Genomic DNA, 23093 nt, shown 5'->3' with positions numbered 1-23093 from the left:
TCTTCTTTTGTTTATTCAGTTGTCTAAAATTTGTATAGAATATACGTTGATACGGAAATAATTCTTTATTGTATTATTTCGTAAAATGTCAAAAGAAAGTGTAGAAAGAGCATATGACAAAGGGATACTTATTGTCCTCATCTATGCTAAAGTAATTTTTGACAGAAACAATTCTATATAAAGTCTGTGGTTTTCTTTATTTTGATTTTTTAACCAAGTTTTCGAGCAATATACTTTACATAGATATAATAGTAATCTTATTATTATTCCTACTATTATACTTCATGTAAACTTTCAGTGCTTATAGCACTGTATAGAAAAATAAAGTTTTTAATACTGTAACATAGCGATTATTTCCTCTGTGTGGTAATTGATGGTACTTTAAAAAGACATTAATTACAACCTCAAAACGATATGACTACTGAAAACACAAAAGATATTGGTAAAATATGTATTCCGGGTATGAGGATCAGTTTATTAAACAAAGAATTTATATCTGGACCCGGAACATATGAATTGAAAGGTTATATTTATGCTGCTCTGGCCGGTATTTTGAAAATGGAAAAAGATGAGAATACAAAGGTAAACAGACTAGTAATATCATTAATACATTGACAATAATATATATATATATATATATATATATATATATATATATATATATATATATATATATATATATATATATATATATATATATATATATATATATATATTTTATAAGATAATTATATGAATTTACTTTTCTGTATATAATATATACATAGCAAAATGGTAATAATACTGAGTTTGATTCCAAAGTACCATTCGTCCTATCAGCCGTTAACTGTGCACTGCTCCAATAAAGATTGAGATGCAGAGCTACTCTAAATAAATTGAGCTTGTGTCATATTTCCGGAGGAGTGCCACAGGAAAAACGGGATTTGTGGAGAACATGCATGCTTGCATCTTATATTAAATGCAACAAGATTACTGTCATCCCAATTAAAACCAATAGTACAGTGATAATGAAAAACTGCACAAGGTTTCTATGAATTGAACTCCAACTCAACTCCTTTTCATCTCTAGGTTATTGTAAGAGGACTAAAGTAACAATACATAATATTAGTATAAGTAAAATCCTAAATGAAAACTTATATAAAACAATCTAGACAGCTTATTAATAGTAAGGTAATATCCTTAAAGAGATAGTGGGATGCATATAGGTTTTTTATAATTAAGATTAATACAGCTAATGCAATAAAATTATCAAGTAAATGCTTTTTAATAATTTATTTAAAGGAATTATTTTGTTTTAGGCTACTATAGTATCAGTTGAAAGCCCAAGAACACCAAGTGTATTACCAAAAACAGGGGACATCATAACAGGGAAAGTAACAGTAGTTAATTCTCGTATGGTCAATTGCATAATATTATGTGTTGGGCCATCTGTACTTGTCAGGCCATACAGAGCTGTACTCAAGAAAGAAGATATAAAAGCTACAGATAAAGATCGAATAGATCCATATAAGTGTTTTCGCCCTGGTGATGTAATATTGGCAAGAGTTGTATCCTTTACATTATTTTCTTGTTATATGTTTATTTACTTTATAAAAATATGATCTTTTATTTCTATAGTTTAAATTAGCATATTCTCAATTTCAATATGTGTTGAGATACATATACTTATATATATGTGTAAGAGGTTTGTTTGAATCGAAGCATTTGGCGTTCCATTGTTTCTGCCTACCCTAGAGACAGATATGTATATATGTATATATATATATGTGTGAGTATTTTAGCTTACCAATGGAATTTGTAAGATGTGACTAAGGGAATTTAATGAGGGATGGATAGCAGTGTCTCTTTTAAATCATCATCACAAGCCTAATTGTTCTCAAACTGCCTGCTAAGTGTGGCAACTACTGGCAAAACCTCTGATATGGAGAGGCCTATGTTCAACAATGGATAGTTAATATCTGATATGATGATGTACTTACATCTAAATTTTTTTTATATCACTGAGGCAAACAAGCATATAAGTATTTATCTACATTTTATGAAAAATGTTGACATTTGTTTATCAAAATGAATTAAATATTTTAGAATTATAGGCTTTAGAATATTAATTTGTTTACAAAATTTTTTAAATAGCTATTAAAAATTATAATTATAGAAAAACATAGTTTATTTTCAAAAAACATTTTCAATTACACAAAGTCAACATTTTCCTTGAAAATAAACCATTTAATACCAATGCTTTTCTTGTGAATATGAAATCTTTACATACATAAATATTTATTTCCTTAATTTAATGTAATTAGTTACCTATGACAGAAATTCATTGGTACCATCTATCAACAGCAGAAAATGAGCTTGGTGTGGTTCTAGCAACAGCTGAAGGATCACCTCAAGGAGTAAGCATGATACCTATAAGTTGGTCAGAAATGCAGTGTCCCAAGACTTTAGTGAAGGAACCTCGAAAGGTGGCCAGGGTCATACCAGAGAACATAAATCAAGCATTATTTCCAGTAGATAAAACACAAAATAAAACAGAAGAAACACAGAAATCATAACAGTACTTAAATATAGTATTATATATAAAGCTGTCATTGTTTCAATTGATATTTTTTATATTTACACCCTATCAAATCTAAAGAAATATATGATGGAATGAAACATATATATATATATATATATATATATATATATATATATATATATGAGACCGTGCATTGTAGGTATCACGTCGGTAAGGTCGTAAAATTTCAAATGCATTGCTCAAAACTAAAAATTATTAATTATATGACTGTGATGAATCTCTAGTGGGATAATGATCTGCCATCTGATTTAGACGATTCATCTGAATCAACTATTTTCGTTTTGACCAACCTATCCCTTGCACCCTTGTATAAAGTCCGTGTTTAGCAACTTTCTTCTTAAAACATCTTTAAAAGCCTAATTGTGATTGCAAATCCACCTGCGCATGGCGATTATGAGGAAAGGGAAGGCTTATGAACATAAGTATGCATAAGCAATGGACAATTAAAGGCTGAAATGATGATAGAAAACTAAAGAAACTATTTGAAATTATGAACGCCTCTTGATATAATAGCTACCAATTGCATAGAATAGTAAAAAAAATTCAGTAGATATACTATAAACATGTATATGCATTTTGAAATACCTATTGCTATTTTAAAATGCATGGTGTCATAAGTATGTTTCGATTATTTTATAATAAGTACTAAGCAGTATAGTCACTGACCTAAGTATTTTTCAGAAGAAACAAAAACTGACATCTTAATCCTGATGGAAAGAAAAAAACGAAATGTCAACTTAAGAAGATGTCAACTACGGCACCGTCAAAGAAAGGCGGGAAACTCGAATAAGAACAAGCGGGTTTTTTAAATTTTTTTTATTAATTTATTAAAACTATCTCTATCAATTCTTATTATTGAATAAAATATTATAGTTTCACTAAATTCAGCGACAGTAATATAATTAGCATTCATGGGGAAGCGCAGTTGTAGAAAAAGGAAAAAAAAAGATGACGATTCAGGTGATGTAGACCATGAACCTTGTAATGACAAGGATATATATTCGGAAGATACTTCTACTGACTCAGAATCTGAAATTGATAAGGCCGATAAGTATAAACCTTACTACGTCACAGATTATATTAGAAGATATCCCGAGGAATCCCCTGGGACAGAATTTGTTGTCTTTGTAGAATCCTCAGATAGTCAGAAAACCATTGGATCCAGAGACTTGCTCTCACTCTCCTCCTGTTTAAAACGATTTAATAAAGGGGTAACTTATCTTAGATCTATAAATAAATTCAAAATCGGAGTATACTTTCAAAAGCCAGACTTAGCCAATGCTTTTTTAAATAATAAAACTTTTTTAAATGACTACCATTTTAAGGCCAGTATTCCTGCTTCTTCAACAGAAGTTACAGGCGTTATTAGAAATGTACCTACAAATATATCTAATAAAAAAATATATACTATGATATCGAGTTCTAAGAAAATTATTGCTATTAAAAGAATTTTAAGAAAAAATACCTTGACTCATGGATATGTGTTACAGTCAACTCTAACCGTGACAATTACTTTTGCTGCATCTGTATTACCTGAATATCTGGATATTGGAGGTTGGCGCCACAATGTCACTCCATATATACCACCAGTTAAACAATGCTACCGGTGCTTGAGGTATGGACATTTAGCTAAATTCTGTAAGAATTCTGAGCGTTGCAGCATCTGCAAAGGTGAGCATAATTATAAAACTTGTACAACTGGAATGGAAAACGCTATTTGTGTATACTGCAATGGAAATCACACAAGTGTATCACCGCAATGCCCTGTTAAACAAAAGAAAATTGCTGAAAATAGATCTAAATTCAGACCTGCTTCTTTTGGAGATATACTTAGCACTGAAATATTTCCTAAACTGGGTAACAAACCTAAAAAAAATGTAGACCTAATTTCAATTCTAAATTCTGATAACAAGAGTTTATCACTTTTAATAGAAAGCATAATCAAACTTATTTCACTACATAACACAAAGAACACATCTATTAACACTAAAAGTGTTTTGAATGTGTTATATGATACTTTTGGTAATAGACCTATTTCACAAAATTCAATCGAGACCAATTAACTATCATACAGTGGAACGCTCAGAGCCTACTGAGCAATCGACATATTTTTACACAATTTTTAAATGAACATCATATTCACATTGCTCTCATCTCAGAAACTTGGCTAAAACCACATTACAAATTAAAAATTAAAGATTATTGTATAGAACGAAATGATTGTGGTAATAACCACAATGGAGTAGCGATTATTATACATAATAGTATTAGATATAAAAAACTTCACTCTTTTTTCGACAATTCTTTGCAAACTATAGCTATTAGTATTGAAGTTAATAATTCTTGGTATTCAGTTACCAGTATTTACTGTCCTACCAATAGTACACCTAGTTTTACTAAAGCCAAATTTAAGTTCTTTTTGGAGTCTCTTCCTAAACCCACTATCATATCTGGAGATTTAAATGCACATCATACTATGTGGGGTTGTACCTCCACTAATACAAGAGGTAAAGACATTCTTGATTGTTTAGATGAATGTAATTTGGTACTATTAAATGATAAGCAAGTTACTACTGTTGGCTCTCATATTTGGAGACCCAATGGCCTTGATTTAACTATGGTATCCCCATCCATATCATTAAAATGCGAGTGGTCGGTTCATGATGATCCGTTAGGAAGTTATCACCTGCCGACTTTTACTAAAATAAACACAAAGAACTCTTCATCAACTCCGTCAGGTGAACAACATGCTCCTATAGATGAAGTTAATAAACTTTTGTTAAATCGTATAAACCTACGTCTCGTTAATTGGGATCTTTATTCTGAAACTGTTAATCAATTACTTTTGGATTTCGAGTATGATGCCAATGAACCCTTAAACAATTACAATAGATTCTGTAAAAATATTTTGACAGCTGTGGAACGTTCCGTTCCACGTAGGAACTTATCAAATAGCGGTGCAAATACTTCAAAGAGGCACAAACATATTGCAGTACCTTGGTGGAATAACAGGTGTGCGACAGCTGTCAATGATAGTAAAGCGGCTTACCTTAGGTTTAAACAAAATCCAACTCTCGATAATTACATAAATTTTATAAGAGTTCAAGCTGTTACAAAGTTAGTAATTAAGCAAGTAAGACAACAGGGGTGGCAGGAATTTTGTTCCAAATTTAATAGATTAACACCAATTTCCACTGTTTGGCAAAATATGAGAAAACTAAATTCAAAACATCGTCAAAATCATTTTAAAGATATATCATGGGTCAATGATTTTTTACGCAAATATACTCCTGATTTTGTACACTCACCTTTTGATGACAAACAGTTTAATTCTGTTAATTCATGCCCAAAATTTCTCACTGACCCATTCTCAATTGATGAAATATCCAGTGCAGTAAAATCTAGAAAAGATACAGCTAGTGGCCTTGATCGCTTAACATACAATATGTTTCGATTGCTGAATAAAATAAACCTTACTAAACTCTTACAAATTTTTAACGATTTATGGAAGGACTGTATTATCCCACCAGAATGGAAAATGGATTGTTTGATTCCAGTAATTAAACCCGGTAAAGATCCTACAAATTTCGACTCCTATAGACCTATAACATTGACGTCCTGTGCAGGCAAATTATTCGAACAATTAATTAAACAGCGTTTAGAGTTCTTTATTGAAAGTAATAGTATATTACCATCGAATCAATTTGGTTTTCGCCGTGGATATTCAGCGCGCGAAAGTTTAGCGAACTTCTATGTCGACCTTAGTACTGCTTTGAATAACGATGAATATGTTCTATCTGTTTTTTTAGATGTCGTAGGAGCTTTTAACAATGTAAATTTAACAGTTCTATCTTCGATTTTATCCTCATTTCTTCCAATGAAACTTATCGAATGGATTTATAATTTTCTTAGTAATAGAGAAGTGTATGTTAAAGTAAATAGTAAATTAATAGGACCTAGGTTAAGCTCTAAAGGAGTATGTCAAGGTGGTATTCTAAGCCCGCTACTATATATTTTATATATCTATAAACTTAATTCAATTTTAGGAAACAGTGTGAACAACTTGCAATTTGCCGATGATTTATTAATTTATATAAAAGGAAAGAATATTATTGATATGCAATTAGTGTTAAATGAGTCATTAAAAAGACTTGAGAAATATTTTTCTCTTCTTTCCCTCGATATTAGTTTAACCAAAAGTAAAGTAGTTGTTTTTCATCAAGTTCATAAATATGTTCCATTAATGAATATTATATATAATAATCAAACTCTTCCAACAGACTGTAGCGTTAAATTTCTGGGGGTAATTTTTCATCAAAATTTAAAATGGGATCTATACGTTGATTGCTTAGTAGATCGTGCTTTAAGAGCCACTAATATAATAAGATCTGTAATTGGTCGTAACTGGGGAGCTGATCCTAAAATTATCCTTTTACTTTACAAATCTCTTGTTAGAAGTAATTTTGATTACGCTTTCTTTTGTTATGCCTCAGAACATAAATTAGTAGAAAAACTCGAAAAAATTCAAAATATGAATTTAAGACTTATTTTAGGTGCTATGTATACTTCTCCAATTATCTCAATGCAAGTAGAATGTAATTTGCCTCCTATCCTTCTTCGTTTCGAATACCTAAAACTCAAATTTCTCTTCAAAGTTTTTTCAGTTTCCAATAACCCACTCATACTCAAATTATTAAATTGCCCCATTTCTATGTTTTTGAATAAAACTATTGTCAATGATTTGAATTTACGAGATGAATATAACATCTATAGTAGTAAGATACTTCCTTGTTATAATGGCCTTTATGAGAGTAAGTTCTGTAAGATCAAAATTGTTATACGTAAAGACATAAAAGAAAAGCACGATATGTATGAGACTTTATCAGAATTTATTGACTACAGGCAGATATATACAGATGGTTCCAAAAATGCACTTAGCACTTCAGTGGCTTTTTACGATTTGTCAAATAGATTTGGTCACGGTTATAAAATTTCAACTTTGGCTAGTATTTACACAGCAGAAGCAAAAGCTATATTTTAAGCATTAGAATACATAGAAAAACAGGTACTATATTCGAAATGGATTATAATTACAGATAGTATGAGTGTTCTTATGGCATTAAAAAATAACACATTCATTTCATCATCAAACTACTTAATTCAAGAAATTCGTAATAAATATTATCATCTCTGTACTATATATGGAAAAGATATTATCTTCATCTGGACCCCTTCACATATTGGAGTGTTTGGGAATGAACAAGTAGACACTTTGGCTAAAATTATTAATTCAAGTGCTGCTCGTGTTCAAGATTTACCCCTTTGTTACTCAGATTGTAGTATTGGAATACATAAAATCGTTACAACTAAATGGGAGGAGCATTGGACTCAAATATTACAGACTAAAGGCAAATGGTACCGCAAAATTAATTGGCGTATTGGAAAACCGTGGTTCTGCAAAGGAAAGGACACAAACAGAAAATTTTACACCAATATTTGTAGATTACGAATCGGCCACGGACATTTCAACGAACACCTGCACCGAATGGGCATGATCGCTTCCCCATCATGCACATGGTGTAACTCAAATACAGCCCAATCTCTACATCACCTTTTTTTTTTGATTGCTCTGAATTTGTCATTCAAAGACACATTATGTTTGACGAACTTAGGATTATCTTCAAAAAACCCGAAAATATCCCGCACTCAATCCCGCTTCTCTTAAGATTTCCTTCTTGTTTCAAAGCTATTTTCACTTATATTACTACAACATTCAAGGAGCTATAAGAATACTTTTATTGAATTGCAAGACAATGATTTTTTATAATTATTTATTTTTAATTTGATAAATCCACTGGTTTAAGAAAACTCAAGAAAAGATATTTATGAAAATGTACTTACCGGATTTGACAAATGAAATATTGAAGATTATGACAATAATTGAAGCGACATTAGAAAAATAAAATTCCAGACAAATTATCTTTTTGAAGACTAGGCAGCATGGTCTCCGACCTTAGCCTGTTCCAAACGGAACAAACGTACTAAAAAAAAAAAAAAAAGGCACCGTCAAATCACATGCTCTGTCAAATTGTCAATTTAAATTCATTCAAAACAAACGTCACTGGTTGAATTAATAGATATGAAATGAACATTTTACTTTACTTTTGCTAGTAAAAAAAATATGAAAAGACAACTTTGTAATCCAAAAAGACATCGCAAAATACTTAATCGTAACCTTGTTCATATAAAATAATCATTCCATTAATTTATGAAGATAATGACACTGTATTAAAGAAATATATGAGGTCATAATTATACGGTTATCACTAAATAAACTAAAATACAGACATTGTTACAGTGTGTAACTGTGCTTCTTTTAATAAAGTCGTATTTTACATCTATTGGAGATGAAGTTCGCTGAACATTTAAGTGCTCATATTACGCCTGAATGGCGAAAACAATACATCAATTATGAGGTACTTGTTATTATATTTAAACCTTAATTCTTGTGTAATAAATACTAAGAACTATGTCCTTGATACCATATATTAATAATAATAGGTATATTGGTGGTACTAGTAAATTACGGTAAATCTGTAAGCCTTGAGATGTTTTTTACAATACACTATATTATAAATGATTGTATGATATTAAAAAAAAAATGTTTTACATTATAATATTATTATGGAAGACATAGTCATTACAGAAACTATGAACAATGATTATTTACTACTAATTATTTAAAAATACTCACAATGTTGAATTAAAAGTAATAGTTTATTTGTTTATATAAAATATGATTGATTAAAAGAAATTTAATGAATTTATTATAACATATATAAGTTTAAAAAATATTTTTAATGTTCTAGTAAATTTAATATTTAATTTGTCTATGTATCATTACATCAAGTCTCTTGTGCAATAAGGAGTGAGAATCATATGCCAGTTTTTAGTCTCCATACATTCTCTAACTGCATCTATTTTTATTATTGCTCTATACATGATATACACTGGTTTTGAAAACACATGACTCCTGTATCAAATAGCATTATTAAAATTATATACATCTGTATATGAATTTTATTCATCACATAAATTAATGTGTATGAAATTCATAAATATTTTTAACAGGAGTATCAGGTTAATGCTGAAATGGACCAGTTTCAACACATTGAGAAAATCAATAAATAAAACCCGTTAAGTTTGTATTAAAACCAGTTTGTCACAATTTTGAGAAAAGGGTTTCCTCAGAAATAATACAAATTAAAAAAATATATATTACTCGAAATGGCAAACAAGATGACAACATACCTGATAAAAAAATGTAATATTTATGTATTAATGTAAAATTTTCTAGATATGAGTAATATCATGGTTATCATAAAATACGTTGAGAATATACAAAGGATTACAATAATGAAACTATAATATATAGTATAGTTATATGCTTTTAATAATATAATGCATCACCAGTTTATAATTAATTATTAATGATTATTATCTTTATTATTAATGATTCATTTTTATGATTCAATGATTGATATTCAATAGAATGAAATAAACTTGAAGGAAATGCTATGCTTATGCTTGTATATAATCTGTTATTTCCTATTCCTATAAGAAATAAAGCTTAGTAACTATGCTCACAACTTGTAATCATGAATGAAACAAAATGTAATCTATGTCCTTTATCATGTCAAATACAATGTATTTTAGATGTTATGGTGACAAGAGATTTTATTCCCTTTAGGTTTTATATTCATGGCAAAAACTATGGCCTTCTTCAAGTTTTACTTTATCTGTATACTAAAATTCATCAAAATTGGTTCATTTCTATAAATGTAAAAAGGTAAAAATTACAGATTTACTTACATGTTTAAAATATTAGTATGAATTAGTGAAGATATTACTGTAGTGATGCTTTACTATCCGTTTTTATAAACAACAACAGGTATCTGACAATACTGATTATGTTTATAGTACCACTCTATGAAAGAAGGAAAGAAATAATTTTTATTCAATTAAACTTTTAATTTTAATTGAATAACAATTACTTTATGCTATTTTTAACAGTAATTATTCCTCCCAATTGGAATGTAATTTCAGTTAAGAAGAACAGGCTAAAGTTAAATTATATAAATTATGAATTTGTGTAAATACAAACCACCAAGCAACATCAGATTATAAAATAAGAAATTAGCATATAATTAAAAGAAATTAGTCCAGGACCAGTTCCTACAGCACCTGTTCATGAGTATAGCTGATGAACCAACCATTATTGTTCTTGATCACATTTTTGGGAAACATGAACCAACTGTTTCTCTAAGTAACTATATTATTCACAGGAAATGAAATCAATGCTGTATACTGCAGTAGAGGAAGCGCCATCAGCGGAAAACGTGGAGCCAGAGGTGCTCTCCCGACATTTTGCTAATTTTGACGAAACATTTTTCCACTATAGCGATCAGGAGTTGAAGAAAATTAACACATTTTATTCAGGTAAATATCTTATGATCATGAGTAAGAAAAAATCAAAATAAAAGAATTTATTTATATCTTAAATAAACTATGTGTCTATGGTAATTTGTCTAAGTTTATGCCTTGCCTTGCCTTATGCCTATAATGCCGCGAATCCGTCCGCGTGACGGTGATATATTGATTTACCGGGATAAAAATCAGCCTTAGTTCAACTTCATCTCAAACACTAATTAAAAATCAAATGTCCTAATGACTGATTAAATAGCCAAGTAATCTTGATTTCATATGGATAAATATTAGTAGGATTAGCTGAGCTTGTTGCTTGCTATGTGACGTTTCCGTTACATAAATCTTTGTAGACTCTAACAAGTGATCAAATAAAAGTACTTATAATATATACTATAATATACTATAAGGTGAATGCTAATTATTTAAATAATTTATATAAAATTTGTTTACTACAATATGACGTGTGGAATTTTCATACTACTTACTTACCTAGAAACTTTGAAACTGTAACGGACACGTAGGCTTATATGGCTAACAATTTGTCTTAGCCGAAATATTTACTATAATTTACATAGCAGTAGTTTTTGTTTTATTTAGTTAACGAAGGTGGCTTTTGTTTAAAGTATAAATTTAGACCACCCCCATCCACCGAAGACTAACACAAAAATAAACCTGAGCTAGTGGCAAAGTCTCGATTTTGTATTTCTACTATATATGGGGAAAACATTACGGCTTCACCCTTAACAATATAGAAGTAATTTTTTTGGCAATAATTGTACGGTTTTCATATCTACCAGTTTCTGAAAGTGGCCTGTGTTCAATATAGATAGATACTCATTATTGTGTCCTCCAAAAGATTACAATAATAATCTTATTAGAGATACAAACACAATACAAGAAATAATCATAGAAAACAATGGGCGGCTTTATTGCTAAAAGCGATCTCTTCCAGGCAACCTTTGAATGGAGAGGAGTACCTAATTATAAACAGTGTGATCGGAGACACGATGATAATTCTCTCATTTTTATATATGTATAATATACCTATAGGCCTCTTAAAAATAAAAAAAATAGACATAACCACCTACATCTCTCAAAGGTCTTCACAAGTTACACAACGTTTATATCTATAAGATCGCGATTCAATCTAACTAAATAAATCATCATGAACCTTATCTAAAATCATAAATACATTCCAATAGAAAAATTGGCGGAAGCGACACGCAAATTTGCCACACTGCAAAGTGAATTGAAAGCCCAATTCGAAACTATCAAGCCTAAGGGCGGTGGAGACAGTAAAAAGGCGCCAATACCACGACGGAAGGTGCAAGAGCTGAAACTGGCGTTTAGTGAGTTTTACCTCAGCCTAATCTTACTGCAAAATTACCAGAACTTGAATTATACAGGTTTTCGGAAAATATTAAAGAAGCATGATAAGGTAAGAATGGATGGTAAACCATCAAAAATATAGTAGAAGGTTGAATGTTAGGTGTTATATATTCCCTATATCGTTTTAAATAAGGGTAAATCAAAATAAGCATTCCTTGAATATTAGACACTCCCTAGTGGTTTACAATTCAAGAGATCGAGATTATTAATTAATTGAAGAATGTGCCTCCCTACACAAAGGGCAAGTAAATCTAAGTGTATATTAAGTCGAGTGAGACAACAACGTCAAGCACTTTGTTCTTTCTCATATGTGAGTTAACGAAAACGTAATCAATAGATTCATTTGCCATTTATCTAGAGAAGGGGTGGCCTACCGATCGCGACTGTTAGTCCAGTGGATCGTGGCAAGGCAAAAAATATAAAAATTTGCTAATCTAGCGGAAGATGCTCAGACGTATTGCTCACACTAATATAAATAAATAGTTAGTAAGAATAATTTTTAGTTTTATATTTTCCCTATTTATGAAATAAAAAATACTACAATACTATATAATTGTTTATTGAACTATGTTGTTTCATTTGAGATTTCAAAAAGTATTGGTAGATCGCACAGGGTTTCGTCAGTAAACAGTAGATCTTGAGTCTAGTCAAGTCGGCCACCTCTAGTCTAGGGGAACTGGTCAATGTCAAATGTATGCACCTAAATATATCGAGTTTTTCGAGATTTCAAGAGATTTTCTGCCTACCCTTTAGATCAAATTTCAATCAATGCATTGTGGTATTGCTTCACCTAAGAAATAGATTTAACTATATATAATTTAATTAGATATAATTACAACGTTTGAAGCTAGTAGGTAGTAGGTGAAGAAGATGTGCCATCTTAATTTTCTATTGCAGTTATTAAATCTAAGCAACGGTGCGCAATGGCGAGCGGAACACGTGGAATCATCGCACTTCTACACAAACAAAGATATAGACAGATTAATAAGCGACACAGAAGCGACAGTGACAAACGAATTAGAAGGTGGTGATAGACAGAAAGCGATGAAAAAACTGCGCGTACCACCTCTAGGCGAACAACAGAGCCCTTGGACTACCTTCAAAGTTGGACTGTTTTCTGGATCTTTTATAGTGCTGTTCATTACTGTTGTTTTATCAGGTAAGGGGTTTTGCTTATTTTACTACAGATTATTATGATATGCAAGCCTGGTCCTTGTGATATTTAAGGCAGGCACCAGACAAAGAAAGAATCTAGAGTCAATGAACTCTCTTTTTATCTTTGACATTATTTCCCTTCTTAATTTTTCTCATGCGTTCACATCGATTTCAAAGACTGTTCACATCTCAACACGCGAAGTATGTGATATGTTTTAAATTTTATGTTTGCCTACGTTTGGACTCATCTCTAACTGTATGAGAGATGCACCCTGAGTGAACTATTAAATCATATATGATTTCTTATTACGCTAGATTGATCTCCCTCGTTACATGCATTATCACCATATCAACTGTTCATTGTCCATTGCTGAATTTAGTCCCCCCCCCCCTCACATATGGGGAGTTTTGCTAGCAGTTGCTACGCTTGGCAGACAGGTTGGCAACCGCAGTTTGGCTTTTGATGATGTTTTAAAGAGAATGCTGCTTGGCTATTCGTCGGCCATTAAAATACACGCATACTTCAATTTTTTTTATCCATTTCTATATCTTACATTCATTACATTTTATAGTCATGATAATGTTCAGAATCCGATCTTAGGGGTGGCAAATCAAGCAAAGCCCAAGTAAAAATGCGGAACGGCAAAACGGCAAAATTCCATTGAAAGGAACGGTAAATATTACATTTGCCGTTCTTCATAATACCTACTCTCTCAAACTAAACTGTGCTATTGTTCTGCTATACGAGTATACTACATGGTTTGTTGCTACTATAATTTCACTTAATTCTTCTAGAATTTGCATTTCATCGGCAGTTATTCTTCTTTCAGTCTCTTTTTATATATCCAACTTTGGACCAACACACCTGCTTAAAAATATATTGACCATATATCTTCTAACTTTATAGCTTAGATTATTATCTGTTAAGCAAGATTTTAATAGCAAGCACCATTCATTTTACAATATTAGTGAGGTTAAAAACATTTATACCGGTTAACCCTTTTTAAACAATTATATTTTATCTATTATCTACAATGGTCGTTATCTTTGAATACTGGTATGATGAAAAATGTAAATAGCGATTAATCTCAAAGTTTGCGCGCGAAAAAAAACTCTGCTGTTAATCCTATCCGCGAATGGCCATATAATCATCTATTGTATGGTGACCATGGTGGCTATAGCAAATATTGCGCACTGTATGAACAAAGATAAGTGTTGCTACAGAAAGAAAAATGGTCTATGTAATTTGTAATCAACTTATGTGATAATTAGTTAGTTTAATTAGGTTAATAGTAAACGTTAAACATAAATCCTGTAACCGTCTGCTTAACATGATGCCAAATATGGCAAAATCGCTATATTTAATTGATCAATGAAGAAGTTTACGGAAAGGTCATTATTTTATTAATCGAATGCTATGTAATATCAGATAATATCATTTTAGCCCAAATTTAGCCCAAATTAATTTCGTTACCTCAAATCGATATTTACCAGTGTATATCGATTCGAGGTAATTTAAGTCGAAAAAGTTTCAAAGGGCAGGATTACATAATTATGGCATTATTTAAAGTATTTAGTAACCCTTCCCGGGTTGCTGTCTATACGTATAAATAACTTTTATAACATAAGGCCAAATAGTACAGCTGTGACCCACATAATTTTTATATATAAATTGAGGTATTTGAGTCGGGTATCTTTATTTATATCTGTGGGGAAATCAGAGATTGAGATAGTGGGGTTTGAAATAGACATTTGTAATAGGATTCGCTAGTGTCTTTGAATCCTAAGATGATTGATAGTTATAATTTTCATATTTCTTTATCTGAAAATCAGTTATATGGGATTGTTGATGTTGTATTTGACACGTGGAATTCTAGAATTTTTTTTAATTTGAATTATTACAAAAACTTTCCAAAAATACAGATTATAGATATTTTTTCAAAGTTTATGGTTTATCAACCGACTTCAAAAAGGAGGCGCTTCTCAATTGGGTTGTTTTATTTTTTATTACTTTATAACTCCGTCAATTTTAAACCGATTTGGAAAATTCTTTATTAATCTGAAAGAATAGACTACCGATTGATCCCATAGAAATTTTATCAAAATCGATTCAGTAGTGTAGTTTTTAGATTAAAATTTTATTTTTTACATCATATATTTACAACGTGTTGACAAATCACGCGTGAATTAAAATAAAGTGTTCATCCAGCGTTATGATATATCTGTGTCATTAAAATCAGCAACAAACTTGTATAGAAACAAGCCTACAAAATTACCATTATGACAATACATCATATTTTGTAATCGATCATATTTTGTTGCGTATATACTTATAACTTATTTACGTATATATTGCTGTGTTTGCCCCGGCATAGAATGGGACAGTCCTTCCTTTCCCATGGATATTGTAAGAAGCGACTAAGGGAGGGCGAGAAATGGGCAGCAGCGTCCCTCTTAAAACATCTCTGAAAGCCTAACTGCGGTTACCAACCCCCCTGCCAAGCGTTGCAACTACTGGCAAAACTCCCCTTATGAGAAAAGCTTATGTCCAGCAGTAGACAGTTAACGGTTCAAATAATAATAATAATAAACTATTTATAACACAGTTTTCTTTATTTACAGCATTATTCCACGAAGGCGCTACAGAAAACTTCAAAACGGCCTTCAGATTATATCGGGGTCCGTTCCTCTTAGTCGAATTTATATTCCTAATAGGCATTAATGTGTACGGCTGGCGATCATCTGGAGTCAACCACGTGTTGATTTTCGAACTGGACCCCAGGAATCATTTATCCGAGCAACACTTAATGGAACTAGCCGCTATATTTGGGGTAGTATGGGCCTTAAGTATACTCAGTTTTATATACAGTGCAAGTCTGAGTATACCGCCGTTTGTTAATCCGCTGGCGCTCGTCATAATAATGCTAGCGTTTCTGCTCAACCCATTGAAAGTGTTTCGGCATGAAGCACGATTTTGGTTCCTAAGGATATGTGTAAGTACTTCTACAAAAATATTATTAGTAAATAAATAAATACTGTACTACTGTACACAACTGCGCCATATAGTCCGGAACTAAGCAGAGCTTGTACTATAGTATTAGACAAGTGATATAAATATTTAATTTTCATACTCATGAAATCAAATGCTTGTATTGTTTTATTGTGCAGGGATTGAACCCCTGATAATCAGAAGGTAAAGCGGTGTATTAAGACGGTAGATTACCGAGGTATTTTTAAGGGACGAAAATGGAATGATCACTGCCGCCTACGCTAACGGTATATGCTGGCGCAGGGATCGGCAACCTTTTGAGTCAAAAATTACAAATTACAAAATTTCAAAGTTTTCAAACAGGCCACAAAAAAATTCTTGCCAACAATAAATAGTTCTTGCATAAAGTTTGGTGCCTAATCCTCGTTAAGCGATTTAGAACGATTTTTATTTTCTATTTTTTTATAAAATAAATAATATTTGCGTATGAAACTAAGCCGCAGCTTCACATCCAAAGAGCCGCAAGTGGCTCGCGAGCAGCAGTTTGCCGATCCCTGTGCTGGCGGGTCACCAGTGAGAAATGAAAGGTGAGAGTGAAGTCAGGTCAGTTGTCCCATGGTAAAGAATTCAATAATCACGGTGGTTTCCAGGGGGGAAGTAGGTGGAGGTTGCCCTAATTACTAACGATCCCTTTCTCCCCAACCACCGAGAATACTAAAGTTGTCTATAATTATAAATGTCAGGATTGCATATAAGTATTTAAACACTTTATTTTTGTTCATCTCATACATACATACATATCTGTCACGCCTGTCTCCCATTAGAGTAGGCAGAAACAAAGATACGCCAAATGCTTCGATTCAAACAAACCTTTGTCCTGTCCATCTCTTAGTCGACTACATCGCTTTAGTGGTTTGATTAATTGTTATGCCTAAATAATTTTCACCCTCCAGGGTCGAATTCTGGCCGCACCATTCATGCCTGTGCTGTTCGCGGACTTCTGGCTCGCGGATCAGTGGAACTCGTTTGCAGCTGCCTTCCTCGATTTCCATTACCTGGTTGCTTTTTACATCGCAGGCGGGGACTGGTTCCAAGTAAATAGTGAGTTCAATATTGATTAGTGAGTTTCTTTGAATTTTCAACTTTTAAAACCTAAAAAGCACAGATCAAACATGCCGGCGCTCTAAACCAGATAGTTTTAGAATAAAACAATTATACAAGGACAATTTAAAAAAAATAGTTTACGAATTCTATTTAGAGATAAAAAATAAGTATAGATTGTCTACGATAACATGGCACGCCCCTCCAAAATATAAAGAATTAAAAATGTGTGTGTAAAAATGTTTACAATGTTTCCACCAAGGAATATAATACTTCTCTGGCCGGACCGCTATTGAAGATGTTTCCTTACAAACAGAACACCATATCTGTATATGGCCACACATTCAATGTGTTTGGCGTAAAAAGTTAAAGGGGCGTGGATTAATATGTAACGTAGACGATCTATACTTCTATCTTTTGCTGTGTAACAAGTATTTGAATAATAATTTACGGGGTAGAATGAGGATTCCGTAACTTAAAATTAGGTTTATAAGCCTAATCGACTACAGCTGAATATTTATTCAAAAAAAAAAAATAGAAAATTGATAAAAATCGTAATGTAGACTTATGCATACTACCTTATATATTATTAAAATGTCAATGTTTGCTTATCTCTTGACGCTTTAAGCGCGACATTTGTTATACACATAATATTTGGGATGAAGAAGGGCATAGACTATGTTTTATACTGATTAATCAATGTACATCACGCGGACGAAGTTGAGGGTGATAACTAGTAAATCATATTTTATACTTTCCACAGACGCATTCGAGAAGACCCGCTGGTATATAATAACCCGTGGTTTAGTGAACATAGTGCCCGCGTGGGCTCGCTTTTGGCAATGCTTGCGCCGTTACCGAGACAGCCACGAGGCCTTCCCACATCTGGTCAACGCTGGGAAGTACTCCACGACATTTTTCGTAGTTCTGTTCCAAACTTTAAGGACAATTTACAGTGGTAAGTGTAATTTTTTTTTACCCAGCTACCAGAGGATATTTTGCATTCTTGTAATCTGTTTATATTTTACATAGCAAATAAACAAATTTTGATGAAAAAAAAAATTTTATAGAGAAGGAACCGAAAAGAAAAAATTTAATAAGGGATCTATTTTTGTATACCAAACCCCTAAAGGAGCAACATATAAGTGGCCCAGATTAAAAATCGCAGTTTGACAAATGTGAAATTGGTATACAATTTATTTATATCTCTCTGTTTCATATGACAATTATAAATTGGTCGTGTTGTCAAAATTGAATTATTAAAATCGCTGTATCTACATATTTTTAACCTAATTTTAATTTGCAAATATATATACTTAGTTTTTTTAAATATTCCTAACTAAGATATCAGGAAATTTTAAAATAATTAAACGGAAAAATAAACACAAGTTCTCTATTTGGTAAATCCGACATAGGGTTGCTGGAATCTATAACTTTATTAGAAAAAAATTTGTGTGGACTGGTTAAGTTTAATTAGCTTGCTATTCTATTGTTCGACAGACGCATATGCTGATCCATACGACAATCCGTTCTTGTATGCCTGGTTCGCGTGCCAGCTAGTCTCCTCGCTCTACACTTATACATGGGACGTCAAGATGGACTGGGGCTTGTTTACCGTCGGACCGGCCGCTGAGAACAAGTTCCTCAGAGAAGAAATTGTTTACAGTCCAGGGGTGAGTCTTTATTATGGTTAAAATAGCAAACAATTTGTGGACTACCTGATGGAAAGTGATAACCGTCGCCTATAAACAGCACCTTAATTTGAACAGGATATCACATCACATTTAGGAGGATTATGATTGCGTTGTATTCCACTGCCATATCCTATAAATTCAAACCTACGTGCAAACACACCTGATTCACGTTAGAAATATTAATGAAACAGGTCACCCCCACATACGACTTTTGTACAAAGTCTCGCTCGAGTTGGATTAATTTTCCTTTACACTTCCGTTAGTTTTTGGTCTTCAAAAAAGTGCAAGATATTAATATATAATTACTCCCTTTTTCATAAAAACGTCAAAGCTCTCATAAACCTATTTTTTCTATTGAACTGTTTCTTTTATGCTAAATTTTCAGTTTGAATAAAAGTGACAAAACACAATTAAATTATAATTATTAATTAATTGGTATTTCATTTCTTTGATTTTAGTTTTTATAAATAAGGTTATTAGTTTATACTATAGGCTTAATATAACGTACTATGTATTAACAGACTGGCAATGCAATCACAAAAATGAGACAAAAATGTGATTACACTTGTGTGCCTGAAATGTAAATGTGGGCGTAGAGCAGTGCTGCACCATGCACATTGTATCGTTACGTTACGTAAATCGTATCGATTCTGTATACGATTGTAAATCGAATCTCAAAACTTTCAATTTTATTTAACAATTAGTAATTTTAAAAGTTAATAATAATTTATTTATTAATTTATCTTCAGTACACATTTAATAAATTGTACGTAGTATATACATCTAATGTAATAATTGTGTTGTAAAATAATTACATTTTAGAAACCAAATATCATTGTGGACCTCATACATGATATTATTGTATTATATATGTAAAATTATTTATTTTTAATCAACTTCAAAAATAGGAGAAAATCTCAATTCAGTTGTACTTTTTTTAAATTTTTGTTACCTTAAAACTATTATTTATAAATCAATTTAGAAATATTATTATTTATTGTAATATATTCGTGTAGTCCTATAGAAATTTCATTGTAGTGGTTTCAGTAATTTGGTTTTTAAATCAAAATAACTGGTTTTGCCACAATCAATGTATAAAATACATTACCAATCTTAAAGACTAAGACTAACTCGTTTGCTTGAGTACTTATGCGCCATTCGTATTTCTGACGTGAAGTAGTCGTATTTGCATGGCTATATTTCGGTTTGAAAATGTAACGGTCATTTAAAAATTATTTTTTTAATTTATATAATAATTTTATATATAACTAGTAACGACTTGTCGCCTTTGTCAATTTGTGAATTGATATAATCTATTAGAAGATTGACACTTCTTGGAAATCTCTAATGAATTAAAGTTAAAATTTGTACATATTTAGTTAGAATTAGTATAACGTACTATTTTATAATCTAAGGTCTCTACTAATTTATTTTATTAATGTTTTATTAAATACTCAGATTAGGTAAGTATATTTATAGGCACTCCTTCATTATCATTACATTAGTAGATTTATAGTTTTCTGTCATTGACTTTTTCTTTATGGCAATAAATTGTTTATTAATCTATATCTTTACCTCAAACTTATTATAGAGTATACATTATTATTAATTTTATATTTTCAGTTCTACTATTTCGCGATAGTTGAAGACTTTGTACTACGATTCATTTGGACGGTGTCCTTCATACTTACCGAGAATAAGTTCGTCAGTGGAGAGACTATGACCTCATTACTAGCGCCACTAGAAGTTTTTAGGTATCTATTCATATTTTTATTGAAATTTTCTTCACATTTATTTGTATGTATTCGCGATTCAAATCAGCCACACAACCAGGATATATGGATTGATCAGAATAATAAAGTATCTGATGTATATGTATGCTAATTTCATAACTGACCGTTAGGACGCCAAAAAGTAACATGCTACTGTAGTGTTTTTCCTTTTCTTCAAAAATCCTTCATTTCGTTTTTACCAGCGTCCTTTATTCATTCCTAACATCCTCTTTATTTTTTCTTAATCTTTTCTTAACCGTTGGTGGAGAATATCACGAATGAATGCAATCCCAAAGAGGGTTAACGTCATACAGGCGGCTGGTTGTAAAACCAAAAGCTAATACCTTGTGTAATATGAATAAAAACACATCACGGCGACCTCAAATAACTGGAATAAGGGCAGGAAGATGATGATATCATCTATTAGTAACATATTTCTATTTTACTAGCTTTTATCTGCGAATTTGTCCGCGTGACTGGAGTAAAAAGTAGTCTATCCTTCCCTATCCCATATAGTATTTGTATACCAAATTTCATAGTGACTGGTTAAGCTGTTTTATTTTTTGATGGGTGAAAATGGTTATAGTAACCCCGCCTGCGCTGACGAGATACGCTGGTGGAGCACCAGTGAAGGGTGATAGATGAGAATGAAAACAGGCCAGTTAGCCCATCATGATGAATTCATCAGGAATTAACCATGATAGTTGCCAGGGGGAACCGCGAGGAGGTCGACCTGGTTGAGTATATTGCTAGCAATGGGATTCTCAAACTCAATTACTAACAATTCCTTCCCACTTGATTAAGCTGTGTGTGTAAGACCCTATAAGATAACAAACTCACTTTCACTTTAATAATACTAGTATAGATAAATTATTATATCCCAGTTAATGACATAAAATGCTTTTTTAGTTATAATCAAGTTGATTATTCCAGACGGTTCATCTGGAACTTCTTTCGGCTAGAGAATGAGCATCTAAATAACTGCGGCAAGTTCCGTGCCGTTCGGGATATATCCGTGGCGCCGCTCGACTCCTCCGACCAGGCCGACATCATACGCATGATGGACCACCCTGACGGCGTTGTTAATAGGTAATATTAATTTTTACGATCTACATGACGCAATAATGGGTGCATTGTGCAATGCTTTGTTCATAGGCAAGTGCTCTATTTTCAAATTAAAGCTAATTCAGTAGATGGGTGGTAATAGTAAATTAATAGGCTCATATGGGGAGAGACCAATGCCCAGCAATGGGATGTGTTCTTATATGACAATTAATACAAACTTCTCGAATACGATTAATGTTTAAATCCAGTAGCTTATATGTTACAGTGGCAATACGAATTTTTTTTTTGCATATATGTTGCAGTCAAAACTTACCCAGTCAAAAGTATTATTGACTAGCAAAATCAGTTAACAAAAATTAAAATAAGAAAAATAATTTTCACTTTTTTATTATATTAATTCCAAGAGTTTTGACTGCATATATATATATATATATATATATATATATATATATATATATATATATATATATATATATATATATATATATATATATATATATATAATATTATTACAAAAAAAAAAATAACGCCAAAAAAGCTAAAGAGAGTGACAGGAAACCGTTATTAAAGAAGGAATCCATGCAAGACCTACAGCTCGAGTTAGACTTGTCATCCAAAATGCTGTAACAAACTGTGATATGTTTAGAACATAAATCATTTATAGCCAATGTTATTATGAAATATAGTATTATTTTAATTATATTTTTTAAAATCATTGATTGTTTCTTTTACGTAAGTCAATGAATGGGTGAGAGCTTACTTTTTAAACAAATAACATTTCAATAGAGATTAAGGGAATTTTAACCCATCTCACTTTTTTTCGACCAACTTCAATAAATTTATAAAACAATACAAAGAGA

General features: G+C 31.6%; 2 protein-coding genes across 3 annotated transcripts; both read left to right on the top strand.

Annotated features, from left to right (window-relative positions):
* The first annotated feature begins 174 nt into the window (after positions 1-174).
* Positions 175-2586, top strand: LOC113514547 (exosome complex component CSL4). The gene is made up of 3 exons (XM_026898636.3): positions 175-582; positions 1299-1547; positions 2304-2586. Exons 1-3 carry the CDS (start codon positions 415-417, stop codon positions 2553-2555), a joined length of 669 nt encoding a protein of 222 aa, XP_026754437.1. The 5' UTR covers positions 175-414; the 3' UTR covers positions 2556-2586.
* Positions 2587-8688: 6102 nt separating this feature from the next.
* On the top strand, positions 8689-22948 carry LOC113514546 (xenotropic and polytropic retrovirus receptor 1-like). 2 transcript variants are annotated; one of them, XM_052895295.1, is made up of 11 exons: positions 8689-9057; positions 10927-11080; positions 12271-12506; positions 13355-13616; positions 16235-16605; positions 17555-17702; positions 18466-18660; positions 19203-19375; positions 21020-21150; positions 22102-22258; positions 22741-22948. In XM_052895295.1, the coding sequence occupies exons 1-11, from the start codon at positions 8989-8991 to the stop codon at positions 22858-22860; spliced, it is 2016 nt and encodes a 671-aa protein (XP_052751255.1). In that variant the 5' UTR covers positions 8689-8988; the 3' UTR covers positions 22861-22948. The 2 variants fall into 2 exon arrangements, with proteins under 2 accessions (XP_052751255.1, XP_031764151.2); XM_031908291.2 differs by lacking the exon at positions 22741-22948 and having other exon boundaries at positions 22102-22276.
* The last annotated feature ends 145 nt before the right edge of the window (positions 22949-23093 follow it).

Source organism: Galleria mellonella, unplaced genomic scaffold (assembly GCF_026898425.1).
Source record: "Galleria mellonella isolate WM207_F2 unplaced genomic scaffold, CSIRO_AGI_GalMel_v1 utg270, whole genome shotgun sequence".
NCBI lineage: Eukaryota > Metazoa > Arthropoda > Insecta > Lepidoptera > Pyralidae > Galleria > Galleria mellonella.
Note: the sequence above shows the minus strand (reverse complement) of the source record. Positions and strands in the feature narration are given on the sequence as shown.